The sequence below is a fragment of the Leptidea sinapis genome, chromosome 2 (assembly GCF_905404315.1).
Source record: "Leptidea sinapis chromosome 2, ilLepSina1.1, whole genome shotgun sequence".
Classification (NCBI taxonomy): domain Eukaryota; kingdom Metazoa; phylum Arthropoda; class Insecta; order Lepidoptera; family Pieridae; genus Leptidea; species Leptidea sinapis.
Window position 1 is genome coordinate 456,824 of NC_066266.1, and position 15,958 is coordinate 472,781.

Consider the following 15,958-nt stretch of genomic DNA (forward strand, 5'->3'; position numbering starts at 1 on the left):
TTAAATAGTGTTGTTTTCACCTCATTGCTGCACTTTGCAAACCTTCGTGCTATCATGTTGCTACGTACCGAGAGTGCCCTTCGCAGTCGTCTTTCAGATCTTCCGTTAAGATATGACCTAAATATTTGAATTGATATACAATTTTTACACTTTTCTCATTCAGATATACCCCAGGAATATTTTCTGGTCCCTTTCCAGATTTAAATACCATCAAAACGGTTTCATTAACATAACAACTTCAATCCATGACTGTTAGCATAATTTTCGCATATTGATATTAATTTACGTAACCCTTTGATCGACGGACTCAGCAGGACCATATCATCAGCGTAACTTAAATTATTGATTCACATATTTCCCACATGACAGCCAAAGGACAAAGGAGCCTCCCACTGGTAAATGCCCTAAGTCGCCACCTATGACACCCTTGGACCAGGGACATCCCTATTTCTTTATACCTGCGCATAAAAGAGACAAAACACTTTATAAGGATCACGTATCGCGACGCCTTCTAGAATACCAACCTAGGACCTCCCCAATTCTGACGCCAGCGACTGATTTGCTAAAAAAGTAGCTGTGCGATGAAAGAACAATCTTGCAAACTCACACGAGTCGACATAGATCAGATGTAATATAATATTTGACGTGATAACCGCAGACACCGACAGTCTGGCGTCAGTTGGTCAGCCAGACCACTTGTATCATACTAACTTATGACTAGACTAAATTATGCGGTATTATTATATTTTTTGAATTAGCAAACAGATACTCCATTCCATTTTTACAATAATTTTATATTATTTTATTATGTAAAGTATCGATGTTGTTAATTCACTGTAATTGTATTATAGATTTCATCTCATAAATAAAAACACAATTTAGGTTTAATATCTATAACAGGACCGGCAATATTCAGCCTCGTTATACACCCAATTATTAATTTACTAAAGTCTAAATTGAATATGTGGTACTTAGATGACGGCACTTAAGGAGGTGAAACAAATACAGTTCTAAAAGATCTCAGTTTTTTGATAAAAAAGTTTTATGAAATTGGTTTAAAGCAAAATTTTTCAAAATGTGAACTTTTATCTGAGATTTGGCACCATTTGATAGAAGAGATGCGATAATTAAACAATACAACATTATTGCCCCAAATTTAAAAAATATGGAAAAGCAATCTCTTCACCTTTTAGGTGCACCAATTTTTGGAAGAGTCTTTCTCAGCATATATAAATGAACAAAATTCAAAATTTGAACAATATTCAGACCGCTTACTATGCATACATTCCCACATGGCCTATCATATAATTCGGTTTTGTCTTTTTGTCCCCAAGCTAACCTATGTTCTCCGATGTTACCCTCTTTGGAATCATGAGATTCTTTTGTCAAGTTTGGATGATACTCTACTAAATTTATTATCAAAAATATTAAATTATTCATTGTCTGATATTTCTTGGTGCTAGGCTTCTCTGCCCATTCGTTTTGGTGGAATTGGCATCAGATAAAATCTAGTTTATCCTTTCCAGCATTCTTATCTTCTGTTCACAATGTCAGCACTTTATATGATAAAATTATCTCCCCGTCATTAGGGCCCCTGCCACTGTTGTATGCGGAAACTGCTAAAAATGTTTCCCTTTAAACATGCGATCACAAAAACTTTGGGATAAGCCACAGTGCAAAATCATTCAAAAGGGATATTATTATCACATCACAATTTTTCGGATTAGGCTAGTTTTATTGCTGTTAGCGAACGAGATTCAGGGTACTGGCTTCAGGCCACTCCTTCGAGTAACATAGGGACACTTCTCGATAATTCCAGCTTCCCCATATGTGCCGCTGCGGAGGCAATGTAGACAGCCTTAGTCACCGTGGCTAATCTTGCCGCCGCAGTGCGGGCCGTCTCTAACGCCACTCCGCCTTAAACGACGTCTTGCGTCGGGCCTTTACTACCGTCAACGTGCCGGCTATCCTAGAGCCGAATGGAATTTCACGTGATGATTGTAAGAGGCCTGATGGCATGACGTTGATTCCTTGGAGTCGTGGAAAGCCACTGGTGTGGGATGCGACTTGTGTGGACACGCTAGCCTCTCATATTGAACATTCATCTAGAGCGGGAGGTGCAGCGGCGGAATCTGCCGAAAACCTAAAGCGGAGGAAATATGCATCACTCGGTGATGGATACATAATTGTTCTCTTTGGCGTGGAGACGATGGGTCCTTGGGGTTCATCGGCACAAAAACTCGTAAAAGAGCTATCCAGGCGTCTAACCGATTTAACAGGTGACCCAAGATCTAGTACGTACCTCTGTCAAAGGATAAGTTTGGCTATACAAAGAGGTAACGTTCCCAGCTTCATGGGCACCTTACCTGCCGATAGCGATTTTAATGATATTTTCTATTTGTAATTAATTAATTTTGTTAGATTATTTAAGTTTTTTATTATTATTTTTTATATAATTATTTATATAAATAAAGCGTTATTAATTATTCAGTCATATATAAATAATATGAGATATAATTTTTATTTAAAAAAATTAGGTTAATACATTTGTGTTGTGGCTTAATTATTTAAAAAAATTTGCTTACGTGAGTAAATATAATTAAATTATATATATATATATAAATAAATTAAATATTTTAATGGTGAAGGTTGTCGGTAGATGGCATATGATCTGAATATATTATCAAGTATTGTGAATGCCATGAAATATAGTGCTTTATATTTGTAGGTATAAATATGATCTGATGACATTTAAATAAACTTAAATTTAAATAAGCATAACACAATATTTTCATTGGTTGTATTTTATAACAGCGTTTTCCCTGAAAGAAAACGCATATTAAAATACTTACCTAATTCGAAGCTTATATTTGAGATAGGCACTTCAGTTTCCCGTAGATTTTAACAATTTTTCATACTCTTTGTACCTGTGGATGACGTATTTCCTGTGTCTCGCCGGCAGTGGCGTCACCTAAACCTTTATAAAGGGGTTGCAGCGCCATTTTGGCTCATTGGCTTTTATTCACCAGGCAGAGTTGAAAAGTAAGCTTCGAATTAGGTCAGTATTTTATTATGCGTTTTCTTTCAGGGAAAACGCTGTTATTAAAAGTACTTGACCGTAATTCGAAGCTTATATTTGAGATGTGTCTGTTTTCGCCTGGTGAGACATAGGAAATACTTTTTTAAAATAATACGCCAATGTGATTTAACTTAATATATATATTATTTTAACAATATTATTGTCTTAGTATAGTTAAGTCTGTACATGGACATTTAAAAATATGAATATTGATCAATTAGCTTGCGTTAATAAAACTGTTTAAAGTTGAGTATTAATCATTATTCATATTAACCATTTTAAGATAATTAGAGTTGATTATCTACTTCTGAAGAGACTTAATTTCCTTAACAAATAATCATATCAACCACTAATCATATATAAATTGTCGTAATTTTAATTAATAGGATCAAACAGTTTTGTTAGATTAATCGACTTCTCACTGGGTCTTACTTGTCGCCTATAAAACTTTTGAAAAGTAGTGGCGGAACGCCAATTACCCCTTGCCAAAATATCCTCTAAAGGTAAATTTAAATAGTTGTGCGACGCTACTGCCGACCGTACACTACCGGGTGTAAATTGGATATTCACTTCTTTAAATAAATGCCTTATCCAACCTGCTATTACTGCCCGTGAGGCAGGTTTGGCTGGACCTCTGATACTTGTAAATAAATTACCTGTCTTAGAGGTTTCTCGTCTAATTTTTAATAATTTTATTAAGTGGTCTATCCAAAACAATGGATTAAATTGAATATTGTCATTATTACTTAATAACTTCCACCCTGATTATCTGTAATCACTTTTATCGGTTTTAGAACCAAATTCTGGCCAAAAAATAACATAGGTATCATTTCTAATGCAACGTTCTGAATCTACTCTCAAAAGCGTTAAATCGTGGATACGGCGTCCGGAACACAAAAGCAAAAGGATTGCTGTGTGTCGGGATGCTTGATAAATATTATCATAATCAATAGGTGGATAAAAAATTTATTAGGTCGTTAATATTCCAAATAGGCGGTTTTATATTTTTTGGATGTTTTAAAGATATGGATTTCAAAATATGCTTAACTAAGATATGGGAACTAAGATGATTAGATGTATCTGAATTAGAAAGCGTGGAGACAACAGACTTATGCAAAAGAATAGTGTTATATGATAAACCATGAACTAAATGTAAATCTGCTAAGAATTGAGCAAGTTCGGCACCAGTAGGGTTTTTGAAATTGACTTTGTTTGATTTGGACCACCCGAGCCAACGCTTCCACGCTACTTTGTAGGTCTTCATCGTTGATGGTCGCCAGGAGCTCTTCAACAAGGATACTTGATCAGTATTCCAACCGTTTAACGCTTCAGTCCACCCCCACATTTCCATACTTCGAGTATGAGATCTTGCAAGTTTGGAGGGGGAAGACCCGTTGATGTGTCTATTAAATTCACATTCAGGCTCCTTAACACAAATGGAGCTTCGAGAGCTCTCGCTTTGAGATTTGCACTCCAAAATACTTTCTGCCATCGTGGTACTACTATTAAAAATACTCCGGTCGACTGGTTTAGATGCGACAGAACTTTGGGTACAAGGAATGGTGGAGGAAATATCCATGCCAGGGGGTAATTCCACTGAACGCTGAATGCATCGTGAAAGAGCGCTTTTGAATCTTTCTGGTCTAGAGATACATAGTTGTAAACAACATGAGCTCTCTCGGATGCAAAAAGATCGATTACTGGTGTCCCCCATTTCTTGAATATCACCCTCAGGCATCCTGGTAACAGGTGCCATTCCGATTCAGGTGGCAGCCGATGCCTCGACAGATGATCCGCGTGATTGTTGTATCTGCCCGGAATGTAGTGGATGGTAAAGAAAATTCGATGATGATCTTGTTCCCCCTTCTTTTCGGAGATGAGCCACTACAGTTTTGTTGTCGGATTGAATCAGTATTGAGCTGCGACTCAACATCTGGGCACAGCTTCGAATGATGTGCAAGATGGCCAGCATCTCCTTCTGATTGCAATGCAGATTTTTCTACTCTGTCGACCAAAGTCCGCTCAGAGCGACATTGTCGAGCTGGGCGCCCCAGGCTAGGTCTGAAGCGTCCCTTGCGGCTGAAGAAAGTCGGGGATCCTGTGCATGTTTATTAGGTGAAATTGTTCGATTTTTACAAATTTGTTGAGGGACTTCAGATTGAAGATGGGACGGGCCGATCCATCGCTTTTTGGTACCAGAAAAAGGGGGGAAATGAAACTGGGGGAGAATTGAGCTAGCTTTAGAATGCCCTGAGCTTTCATTTCCTGAATTATTGCAGTCATTTCTGGAGAAACTATCGTGCGAAACGGACTGTTTTCGTTTGGAATAGACAGTGGAGGCTTTCGAATGAATGGTATGCGGTAACCTTTTATTAATTTCAAAAGGGTTTTCGGTGCTCCCATTTCCCTCCAGCTCTCGTAGTAGTGAATCAGTCGCCCGGCCCTGAATGACCTCGAGTCATTGTGGATATCGCTTAAATTCCCCTCTATGGGCATAAGACATGGGCTCTTTTCCTCTTCCCCCTCTCTTTGAACTACGAAGCCTCGAGCCCCGATTTTGAAATGAGCCACGTGTATTTTGACCGATTGAATTAAATTGGTTAGCACCTTGGTTCACATTACTATAGCCTCCCTTCGAGGGTGGCATGTTGCTATAAATAGGTCTAAATTGTGCTGAGGCGTAGTGGGGAACTTGGGCACTACTCGATAGTGCCATAAACCTTGCATTGCAATTACCACGCAATGGTTGCTTAATGGATTTATGAGGACTTCTATAAGAAGTTTCATGCTTAAGGGGCCAAAAAGATTTACGAATACCACCTGCTTTCTCCAGAGCTGAAGAGAAAGCATTCGCCTCAAAAACGTGAGTGTTTGAGGGAGGTATTTTATTTAAACACATTTTAGTTGCGGGGTCTTTTACTTGTTTGAGAATCGCATCTCTTCGCACTTCTATAATTTCAGATCTATGACCGCAAACCATTTGTAACAGGTTAGTTGAAATTTTATGAAATTCACCTTTTAAAAAGAGTTCCTCAATTTTATTACTTAAATTATCCACAACCCCAGTTTCTGATTTAGCCCACGATAATAAACTACGTATACATTTTTGTAAGGACTCTTTTTGTTTAAGAATGTCAAACGTTATGGCTGCGTATGCCTTGTCAGCCTTGGCTAGATGTGTCAAGCTGTAATAAGGTTTAATTTCACCATTCACTTCAAGATCCACAAAGCCAGGAAAGTGATTGTAACCTTTCTGAGTGTCAGAATACCTGACCTCGGCCCAATCTGGGCTGTTAAAACGTTGAACATTTGTTAACATTTTAAGAAAAGTCTCAAGGGTTTTAGGAACGGTCGGTTCTTTCAATTTTGTTTCGATGTCGAAAGTAAATTCAGATGTTAACTTTTTAGGAGATGGTTGTGGATTTTCATCCTCAACTTCTTCATATAGGTCCCCGCTGACCTTTGAGCAAATAGATATCATCCTCAAACATGTTGTAATTGGGAGGGTAGGTAATAAAATTTCGCAACTCACTAATCTCCTTCGTTAGTTGTCGGAACATCTTATGGTCACACCTCCTTTTCTTTCGGCGATGACAACGCGATCGCTTGCTGGAATGCCGAGATGATGAATCAGAACTGGAGCTGCTAGAAGAGCTCGTACTGCTGCTGCGGGATCGCTTGCGACCCACGCCACTCGGCCCAGCCACTGGCTTCAGGAGATTTATTGATTTCACTTATTCTAAAAATATTTCAGATAAAAGCTTAACTGATATAAATATTTACTACATATTTTTAACGAACGGAAAGAACCGTTAAATATAATTGATTTCCTTTATATTTCTAGTTATCTTTATAGTATCTAGTTGCTATATCCAACACTACATATAAATATATTTTATATATTAATAATAAATTTCAAGTTAACTAAGTAAAAAACTTTTTTACAAACCTTCTCTGAAATTATCTTAAAGTCTTATATCGAAGTTTTAATAATTATTATATCACTTTATAACCTATCCATGCCTCCTCGAACCTTAACAGATAAGAATAATAAGCTATTCTTTTGTCGACAATATAGGTTATGGATATAATGAGTTTTAATGACTTCTAATATACTTTTATCTTTTCAAGAAATCAACTAAATAATGTTTAAGGTTACTTACGTGCTCAGAGCAATACTTATGTTATTTGCAATCAGGTCCACAGTCGTTCACAACGGTAGCAATATATATCCAAAATTAACTTAGTAATCACTTTAAAATTAAATATTCTTTATATTTTCTTGTTTTGCGTATGCACACCAAATTTCACGATACGGGAACTAAAACGCCAATTAGCCAAAATGGCGCTGCAAAGCCTTTATAAAGGTTTAGGTGACGCCACTGCCGGTGAGACACAGGAAATACGTCATCCACAGGTACAAAGAGTATGAAAAATTGGTAAAATCTACGGGAAACTGAAGTGCCTATCTCAAATATAAGCTTCGAATTACGGTCAAGTACTTTTAATATCTTCTGTATTGCAATATTGTTTTTTCTACAAATGTAAAGCAGCATGAGGAATCATTTTGTTTTAAAGATTTTTAAAGAAGTTTAACTTGTTGTTTTTTTGTGTTCTGAAGTACACACAAACACTTTTCTTATTCTTACAGACATTTTTTGTTATGAATGCTTCAAACAAAATCTTGATTATACACCCCACTCTTAATATGAAAGGCACCCGCATTTCCTAAAATTTATAAAAACCGACAATAACTCACCTTTGAACGCTTCGTTTTTTTCTTCTACAATGAATGGTTTTGGTGTCGACGAGTATTTGGGTTCAGCCTGCATGGCTCTTGTCAGGCTACTGAGATACTCAGGCCTGTTCCTCGGCGTTATGGCCTCACTGGGATGAACAGGTGTTACTGGAGTAGTCGGCTCAGGGGTGATCGGAGCCGTGGGGGTTCGAGAATCAAAGTTGAGACTCTGCACGCTGTTGGGGGTCGCTGCGATGTCGCTATTGGTCAAGCTCTGTGTCATTTCTTCCATTTGTTGACGGAGATCTAACATCTAGAACGATAATTTAACACGTATATATAAATAATAATTTAGTTATAATAAACATTACCGGTGTTATTACAAAAAATAATTTAAACATTGCTTAAACACGTATTTTGTAAAACAGTGTCTAACTATTTAAACGACTTTTTTTCAATAACTAATTTTATATTACATTTTTCATTATTATTACATTGTCAGTGTTTAGGTTGTGTTTAACTACAACGTCATTAAGGCAAATTTTAATTGTTTGTTTTAATATGTTTTATAAAAGAAATATGCAACCCGTATTTTGATAATTATACTTAACTTGACAGTCAAATCGTAATACCTGTTTGGTAGACTGGTCGGACAGAGTGTAGTCGTCTTCGTCCAGATCTTCCAGCACAGCGATGTCCGAGTTGTTATTGACGGAGAGTAGTGAGGCTAACGACTGCATGTCTTCATCTCTGTCGACAGAAAAATTTATCGATATCGATAACAAAGCAAGGAAGGGCTGACAGACTTCTGCCAACATCGCGTCACACTCTACTAACAAAATTATTATCCACATCCAGAGGCAAACATTCGATAAGGGCAATTAGTCACATGGTTCTGTTACTCCATAGTGCGGTTTTCTAGGAATTTTCCACATTTGTACAGCTTCATGAGCTTACTTGCGCGGTCTCCACCAACTTCATAATGTAAAGTTTTCGAGGAACCATTATAACATTATGTGTTCAACATATATATATATTGTGTTCAACATTCAACGCTAGCCAGGAAGCTATGCCACTATGGTATAAGAGGATCTACACTCGATCTTCTGATCTCATATTTAAATAATAGGATTCAGAGGGTCGAAGTGAATGGCAGGAGATCTCCTGGGACTCCTCTCGGTATGGGGGTACCACAAGGGTCTATTCTTGGACCCTTCCTCTTCCTAATTTATATAAATGATCTACCTAACCTTGTAGAAAAAAAACACAAGGTGGTATTGTTTGCGGATGACACTTCACTTATATTCAAAGTGAAACGAAGCCAAGTTTTGTATGACGAAGTAAACAATGCTCTATCTGACATCGTGTACTGGTTTAGCGGCAATAACTTATTGTTAAATAATCATAAAACCAAATATATTAAATTCACCGCGCCAAATGTCAAAAATGTAGATGCGAATATTTTATTAAATGGAGAGGTGGTAAAACCAGTGGATTCTGCTATATTTCTTGGCATTACTCTTGATTCCAAATTGCAGTGGGGCGTCATATTGAAGGATTGGCGAATAGGCTTAATTCTGCAGCATATGCGGTTAAGAAAATCAGACGGTTAACTGACATAGATACAGCGAGATTAGTATACTTTAGATATTTTCATAGTATTATGTCCTATGGTATATTATTATGGGGCAGTGCGGCCGATATTAATACTATCTTTGTGCTGCAGAAGAGGGCTATTCGCGCGATTTATAACCTAGGTCCTAAAGAATCATTAAGAGAAAAATTTAAAGAAATAAACATTTTGACTGTTGCTTCTCAATACATTTTTGATAATGTTTTGTATGTTCATAAGCACATTGAGGAATTTTCTAGAAACTGTGACATTCATAATGTTAATACGAGGAACAAACATAAACTTGTTATGCCTACTACTCGGTTGGGTCGAGTTAGTAAGTCTTTTGTTGGGCGATATATATGCTTCTACAATATGATCCCAGAAAATGTACAAAACAAATGTGTTACGAAATTTAAAAGAATTGTTAAAAAACGTATGTGTGGGAAAGGTTATTATAGCATAAACGATTTTCTTAATGACACCACGGACTGGGATTAAAGCGAACACCCTCAGGCTCTTTAATTATAAATGTTTATTGTACGATATTACATTGTTATCCATATTTTATATAAAAAAAAAATGCCCGCTGAGTTTCTTGCGCCCATTCTTCTCAGGTCTGAGGCAGTCTCTTTTGAATGGGTGGTAGATTTTGACGTTCAATAAGTGATTGTAAATCCTATTTTGAATAAAAATATTTGAATTTGAATTTGAACAATTTATTTATATATTTGTGTACACTTACAGCAATGTACATCAGAACGTTGACAGTATAATATTTTATCTTAGCCATTTTTTACGTATTTACTGTATTTAGCGTAAAAGTTATAATGTAAATAAAGTGCTCAACGCGTTTAAAGATCTTAATTCAACAAGCTCGCGAATACTGGGTAATCACATGAGTGTGCATTGATAATTTTATGAAAGGAAAATATGCAAACAGGCGACTGCCTTACGTAGTCATTTAGTATGTAGCGTAAAGAAAAATTTAATGAGAAGGTGTTCCAACTTTATACAATAACGGAACCAAATTAAAGTAATTCAACACTAGTGAAGTAACTGAAGTAGGCAGCGCCTCATCACCTATATAGTATGCACGCCCCACGCCCCTGGTAGTCGAGCATAGCATTATAGTGACGCTATGGAGTTGATCTACTATAGAAGGGTCAGGTGCTGGGTTGGTCTCATGACTCAGTAAAACAAGCTTGTATAACTCACGTCGCCTGTCCCTCGCGCAACAGCACGCAGTGCAGCGTCAATCGTAGTCTGGCAGCTTTCAGCTTCTTTGTAAGCGGGTCGAGATTCAGACGCAATTCCTTATGCGCCGGCGCAAGAGACGCATGCCTGCGCAGATTTATAGCGCACGACGCGAGGCGACGGCGCTTACCAGTGATTGATACCTGACATAAATAAATAATTTAATAATTTTTTAAATTAATAAATAAATAATTTAATAATTTTTAATAATTTAACATTTAAAAAGATAGACCAATAATAACTCGGCCGCCTTCCCCTTGAACGACGCAGCAATTGTAGGTTTTACGAGTGCACAAAACGAACCATTTTCATCCGAGACTTTTAGCTGATAGTAATGTCGAGGATAAAATGGTTTTGTGGACGAGTTATAAACTCTGCTTTTCATTTCGATTGCAAGGAAATAAACATGGACATTTTTAACAATTTTAGCAAATTTTAAGAAATTAATAAACGCACGAAAAAATGAGACCTGTTTCCCGCCGCTTTTTTTTAATTTTTACGACATTGATATTAGGCTTGGACTCCAGACCTATACAGCCTACTAGTAAATTAAATTTGTAATATATATTTATTTAATTTATTAAATAACCTACCGTATTTTAATTTGACTATCTTTTATGTTTTAAAAAACACATGAGGCAAATAAAGTAAATATTATAAAATAACAAATTCTACCTCTGAACTTTTTATTGTGTTTGGCTGTATGGCTCATTTTCTTTGCCTTAATATAGATACAGATATGAGTAGAAATGTTAATGCACTTGTGCACAAAAATCGAGTTTGTGCATTCTATATCGCGCACAATTAAGCAATTTCAGAGCATGAGAAGTGAAAATAACGTTTTCACTTCTTATAAATTCTTTCAATATTACATATTACCTATCACGGTGGCAGTTAGAGGAGTGATCTCGAATCGAGGGGATACGACAAAGGGAGACTTTTTAGTGGTGAACGCACAAACTTGTCTCTTCGGGGGGTTGAATTGGACTAAATTTTGTCGGCCCCATTCCGAGACTTTGCAAAGCATAGTCTCGATTTCAGACACAAGTTTATTCCGGTTCTCGTCGACGCTATCCTGGGACATGTTGGTACGGCCGGTGTAGGAAGCATACCCTGTGGTGTCGTCTGCATAGCAATGAATACTGCTGATTTGCAGCATATCATTGATATGCAGAAGAAACAGTGTAGGGGATAGCGCGCAGCCTTACGGGACACCAGCGTTTATGAGTTTTAAGTGAGCATGCACCGTTGATAAAAACCTTGATGCTCCGATCGGCCAAAAACCTAGCATTTGCTAGCAACCCATTTGCACAACTTCTCGGGAATCCCATATTGGATGGGATGGCAGTTTCGCTATAAGCGCTTTATGCCACACCCGATCGAAGGCCTTCGCTATGTCCAAACTCATCGCCAACGCCTCTACCTTTGACTCAACTGCTTGCGCCCAATTATGGGTGAGGTATGCAAGATGATCACCAGCTGAGCGACCCTGCGGAAACCGTACTGGCAGTCGCTGATCAGCTGGTGCTCCTCTCGGTATCCCAAGAGCTGGCGGTTGATGATCGACTCCATTACTTTAGAGAAAATGGAGGTAATGGCAATTGGGCGGTAGTTGGACGGATCCGAGCGTACACCTTTCTTAGGAATCGGGTGCACTAAAGCCGCCTTCCATAATTTCGGGTCTACGCTTGATGAGTAGGAGAGCCAGAAAAGACGGGTAAGGACCGGCGCCAGTTCCGGAGCACATGTCCGCTGCACTATCGGGAGAATGCCTACGGGCCCGCTCGATTTGGAAAGTCCAAGGTGAGAAGCGCCTTAAGGACGGCGCCATGCCGGATTTTTACCTCGTGCGGTGGTGATGCACCTTGGTCATCCAGCGTCGAGTTGGACGCGAAGAGGGAGCCCAGGAGATCAGCTTTTTCTTTCTCTCTTCATGGGCCAGCGAGTCATCACCCCTATGCAGTGGCGGAATGTCTGGCTGGCAGAAGTTTTTTTGGACAGCCTTGGCGAGCGACCATAACGCACGAGTTCCCGAGGGAAGGCGTGCAAGTCTCTCGCCAATTCTGCCAATGTGCTTTGACTTCGCGTCAGCAATAACTCTTTTGAAGGACCTGGAGGCATGATTGAAGTGTTTTTTTAAGTTCGCTGGAATTGACCTCCTTAGATACCACCGCATTGACCCAAGCCTGATAGCACTCCTGCTTTCGGCAATTGCATTGGGACCTGCCACCGATAGGCACAGAGGAGGATGAAATGAAGAGTTCCATACCTTGCAATAGCACATCAGCAACAGCGTCAGTAGCGGCATCTGGCTCACCCAGCGAAAAACAGATCTGCCTCCACGGGTAAGATGCAAAAAAACACCGCATCTCGTTCCACTCTGTTTACCTATAGTGCCACACGCGGCGACAGCCTTAGAAGCGGGGTCGTGTTAGGCGCGTGATCGGCACGGTGCTCCGGATCAGGCAGTGGTGCGACGATCCCAGAGAAGGGTCAACGGAAACAAGATAGCCGTCCAGATGTGAGGTCAAAAGAAGGTCCAACAGTGAAGGACCATAATATGCTAAGGCGAAGTCGTGAACAGATCTCCCTGCATGATCAATGGTACGTGAGCCTAGCCATTCGGCGTGGTGGGCATTAAAATCGCCAAGAAACACGATCTCTGCAGTGGGGATCTGCTCCAACACGGAATCTGTAGCCATTTGGATGTGTTCGGGGAGCCGGTCAGTCTCTGCGTTACCACTATAGGACCTATACAGGTATGCGTAGATTCGCGGATCGTCATCGCAGTCTACCAGATGATGGTATAGGTCCTGTAATTCAAGAAAACTCAGGCGACGAGAACAGACATCCATCCTGACATAAACGCACACGCCAGCCCGTGGTATAAAGGAGTGTTCCAAATTATACCCCGGGTATGAAAGGTAAGATGAATCAGTCAGAGAGGATATCTGTGTCTCGGTTAAAAAGAGCAGGGCCGGCTTCGCCGTCTCCAGGTGAAAGTGGGCGGCATTTAAATTTGAGCGAAGCCCCCTGATGTTGCAAAAGTCCACAGCAAGTGTGGAGGAGGTCTCCTGCTCTGTTTGTCCCGAGTCAGCACAGATTTGCCCCCTCCAGAATACGCGGGGCAGCCTGGGCTATACTACTATACTATACGGCTATATACCACTATTAGGTAGAGGCCCTAACTGTGGACGCCCAAGGACGGATTGTCCAGGACTGCATAGCCTGGTACCGTCCTGGAGTAGTCTATTTTTTTTGTGTCCGTGAGGACCCAACATGGCACTACCACTCCTAGAATAATACCAAAGAGAAAATATTGGCCTCTTATTATTTTAGCTTACGACGTTTATCGGTAATATACTTTATGAACCCTGATTACATAATTTCTAGTTTTCACTAACTTATCGATATGTTTATAAATTTTCGTACAACACTAGGTATTTTGACAGAAGTCAAATCTATGGTTACAGAGTTCCTATTACTTAAAGTTTTTATATGTTATTTTTCGCGATTTAAGAAAAAGTTCTTAGGTTGTCATAATCACTTTAAGAATGAGAGTACCTTAATTGTATTAAGTTCGAAATTGATGTAAATAAATTTTAAGTTATGTCTTTTCGTGATTGTGAATTTAGGCCTTTCACAAAGCCGGAATTAAGTGTGTGTATTACATATTTAATAGATAAGTGTGTGAGTTTAGCGACATCGGTTTCCATAGTAAAATGACATGATGCCACTTCTACTAGTTTTTTCTGTTCTGTGTAGTACCTTAGCCGTAAATCCCTATTTTCGTTTAAACTATTAAAACATATGTAAATATGAAATACACATTTTTGATATTCTGGTGGTGAATACTTAAATAATTGACCTTTCAATATATGCAAATTTGGTTTGAGTACAGTTCGTCAAATAAAAATAAAAAATAGATATCTAAAACTTGTCCAAGGTACAACAGCTTCCCCTACGATATGTTGTTATAGTAATTATCTGACGTATTCATGCAGAAAGACACCCACAAAATGTAAGATGAACAGAGATTGCTTTTGTTGGTGACTATATTTTTAGAGTAAAGTAGGAAATTCATTATACAAATACGAAGATTCTTATATATTAAGAATGAAACTCAAACATATGAACACTCCATTTAACACCACTATTACTTCTAATGTAATAACAACGAGCATAAATACATTATTCTGTATAAGAACAGCAGATAAAAATGAAGAAAGAAAGAATACATTTTGTATCGCACAAGTTGATCTCACTGTCACTGTCATATAACAAGACATCAATAAAGTAAATAATAATAAGAATAATGATTTATTTATTAGCAAATGTTTTGATGTAGTATAAAATAAAATTTTAAACTTGCTGCTAATAACTAAGGTAGTACAGTGCATTATTATTGATATTATACGGACCTGTTTCGGCTAAAAGCCGAATCTTAGCTTTCTCTATCCTAGCCTGTTATTATCCATTCCTCTCCCTCTAATAATGGTAGTATGTCATCAAATAAGATACTAGACCAGTAAACCATACCACAGTAATATAACAGACTATACCTACCCAATTCAACTTTATTATTTGTATTAATTTTAATGTAACACACAGTTGGTGTGCACCCACCAATAACGATATACGCAGTGAGTATATATCTTGCTATATAGAGTGCATTATGTAAATATATTTAAAAGTGAAACTTACATCTTCTAAGACAAAAATCCAGTCCTTATCCTCTAGCTCATTAGTGCGAGAATCCCGAAACAAAGTCACATCAATCGTCTTATTCTCCACACCGAACAACACGGAGCCACTGCAAGATGATTACAAAAAGAGCTTGACTCGTGTGCTATTGTAATATCTAATATAATAAGGTAAACATGACGATTAAATATAAAATAAGAGCTATCAGCAGAACAGAGAAGATTCAAATAGCAGCAAACGGTATCTGGTGGTTAAGAAGTAGGTAGCGCAGGTCGCGTCCCCGTAACCGAAACTATACATAAAGGAACCACCTGTCCGGGTTTTGTAGTATTTTAATAATTCGTTGTAACCTTTTTTTATAAATTGTAAATTGCTTAAATTGGGTTTAACTTATCTCTATCTTACGTCAAGGGATCCTTAAGTGAGGGTTCCCAATCCAAGGGGTCTGTCACAACTCTGCGGGATCGTCTTGTCCAAACCACACTTAATTTGTTTGGTTTCCTGGAACATTTAACATAAAAATTAGTACTATATTGAATAAAAAAATAAAGTTAACAAGCGTATCTTT

At 38.3% G+C, this 15,958-nt stretch overlaps 1 protein-coding gene across 2 annotated transcripts in view; it reads right to left on the minus strand.

The window, feature by feature from the left end:
• Positions 1 to 15,958, minus strand: part of LOC126972236 (EH domain-binding protein 1) — an 86,375-nt gene that overhangs the window by 51,076 nt on the left and 19,341 nt on the right. For both annotated transcript variants that reach the window (XM_050818892.1, XM_050818885.1), the window contains exons 4-8: positions 15,796 to 15,891; positions 15,391 to 15,499; positions 10,648 to 10,829; positions 8,450 to 8,567; positions 7,839 to 8,130 (exon numbers count right to left, since the gene is read on the minus strand). In XM_050818892.1, coding sequence (XP_050674849.1) covers positions 7,839 to 8,130; positions 8,450 to 8,567; positions 10,648 to 10,829; positions 15,391 to 15,499; positions 15,796 to 15,891 — 797 coding nt within the window. The remainder of the gene's footprint in view (positions 1 to 7,838; positions 8,131 to 8,449; positions 8,568 to 10,647; positions 10,830 to 15,390; positions 15,500 to 15,795; positions 15,892 to 15,958) is intronic.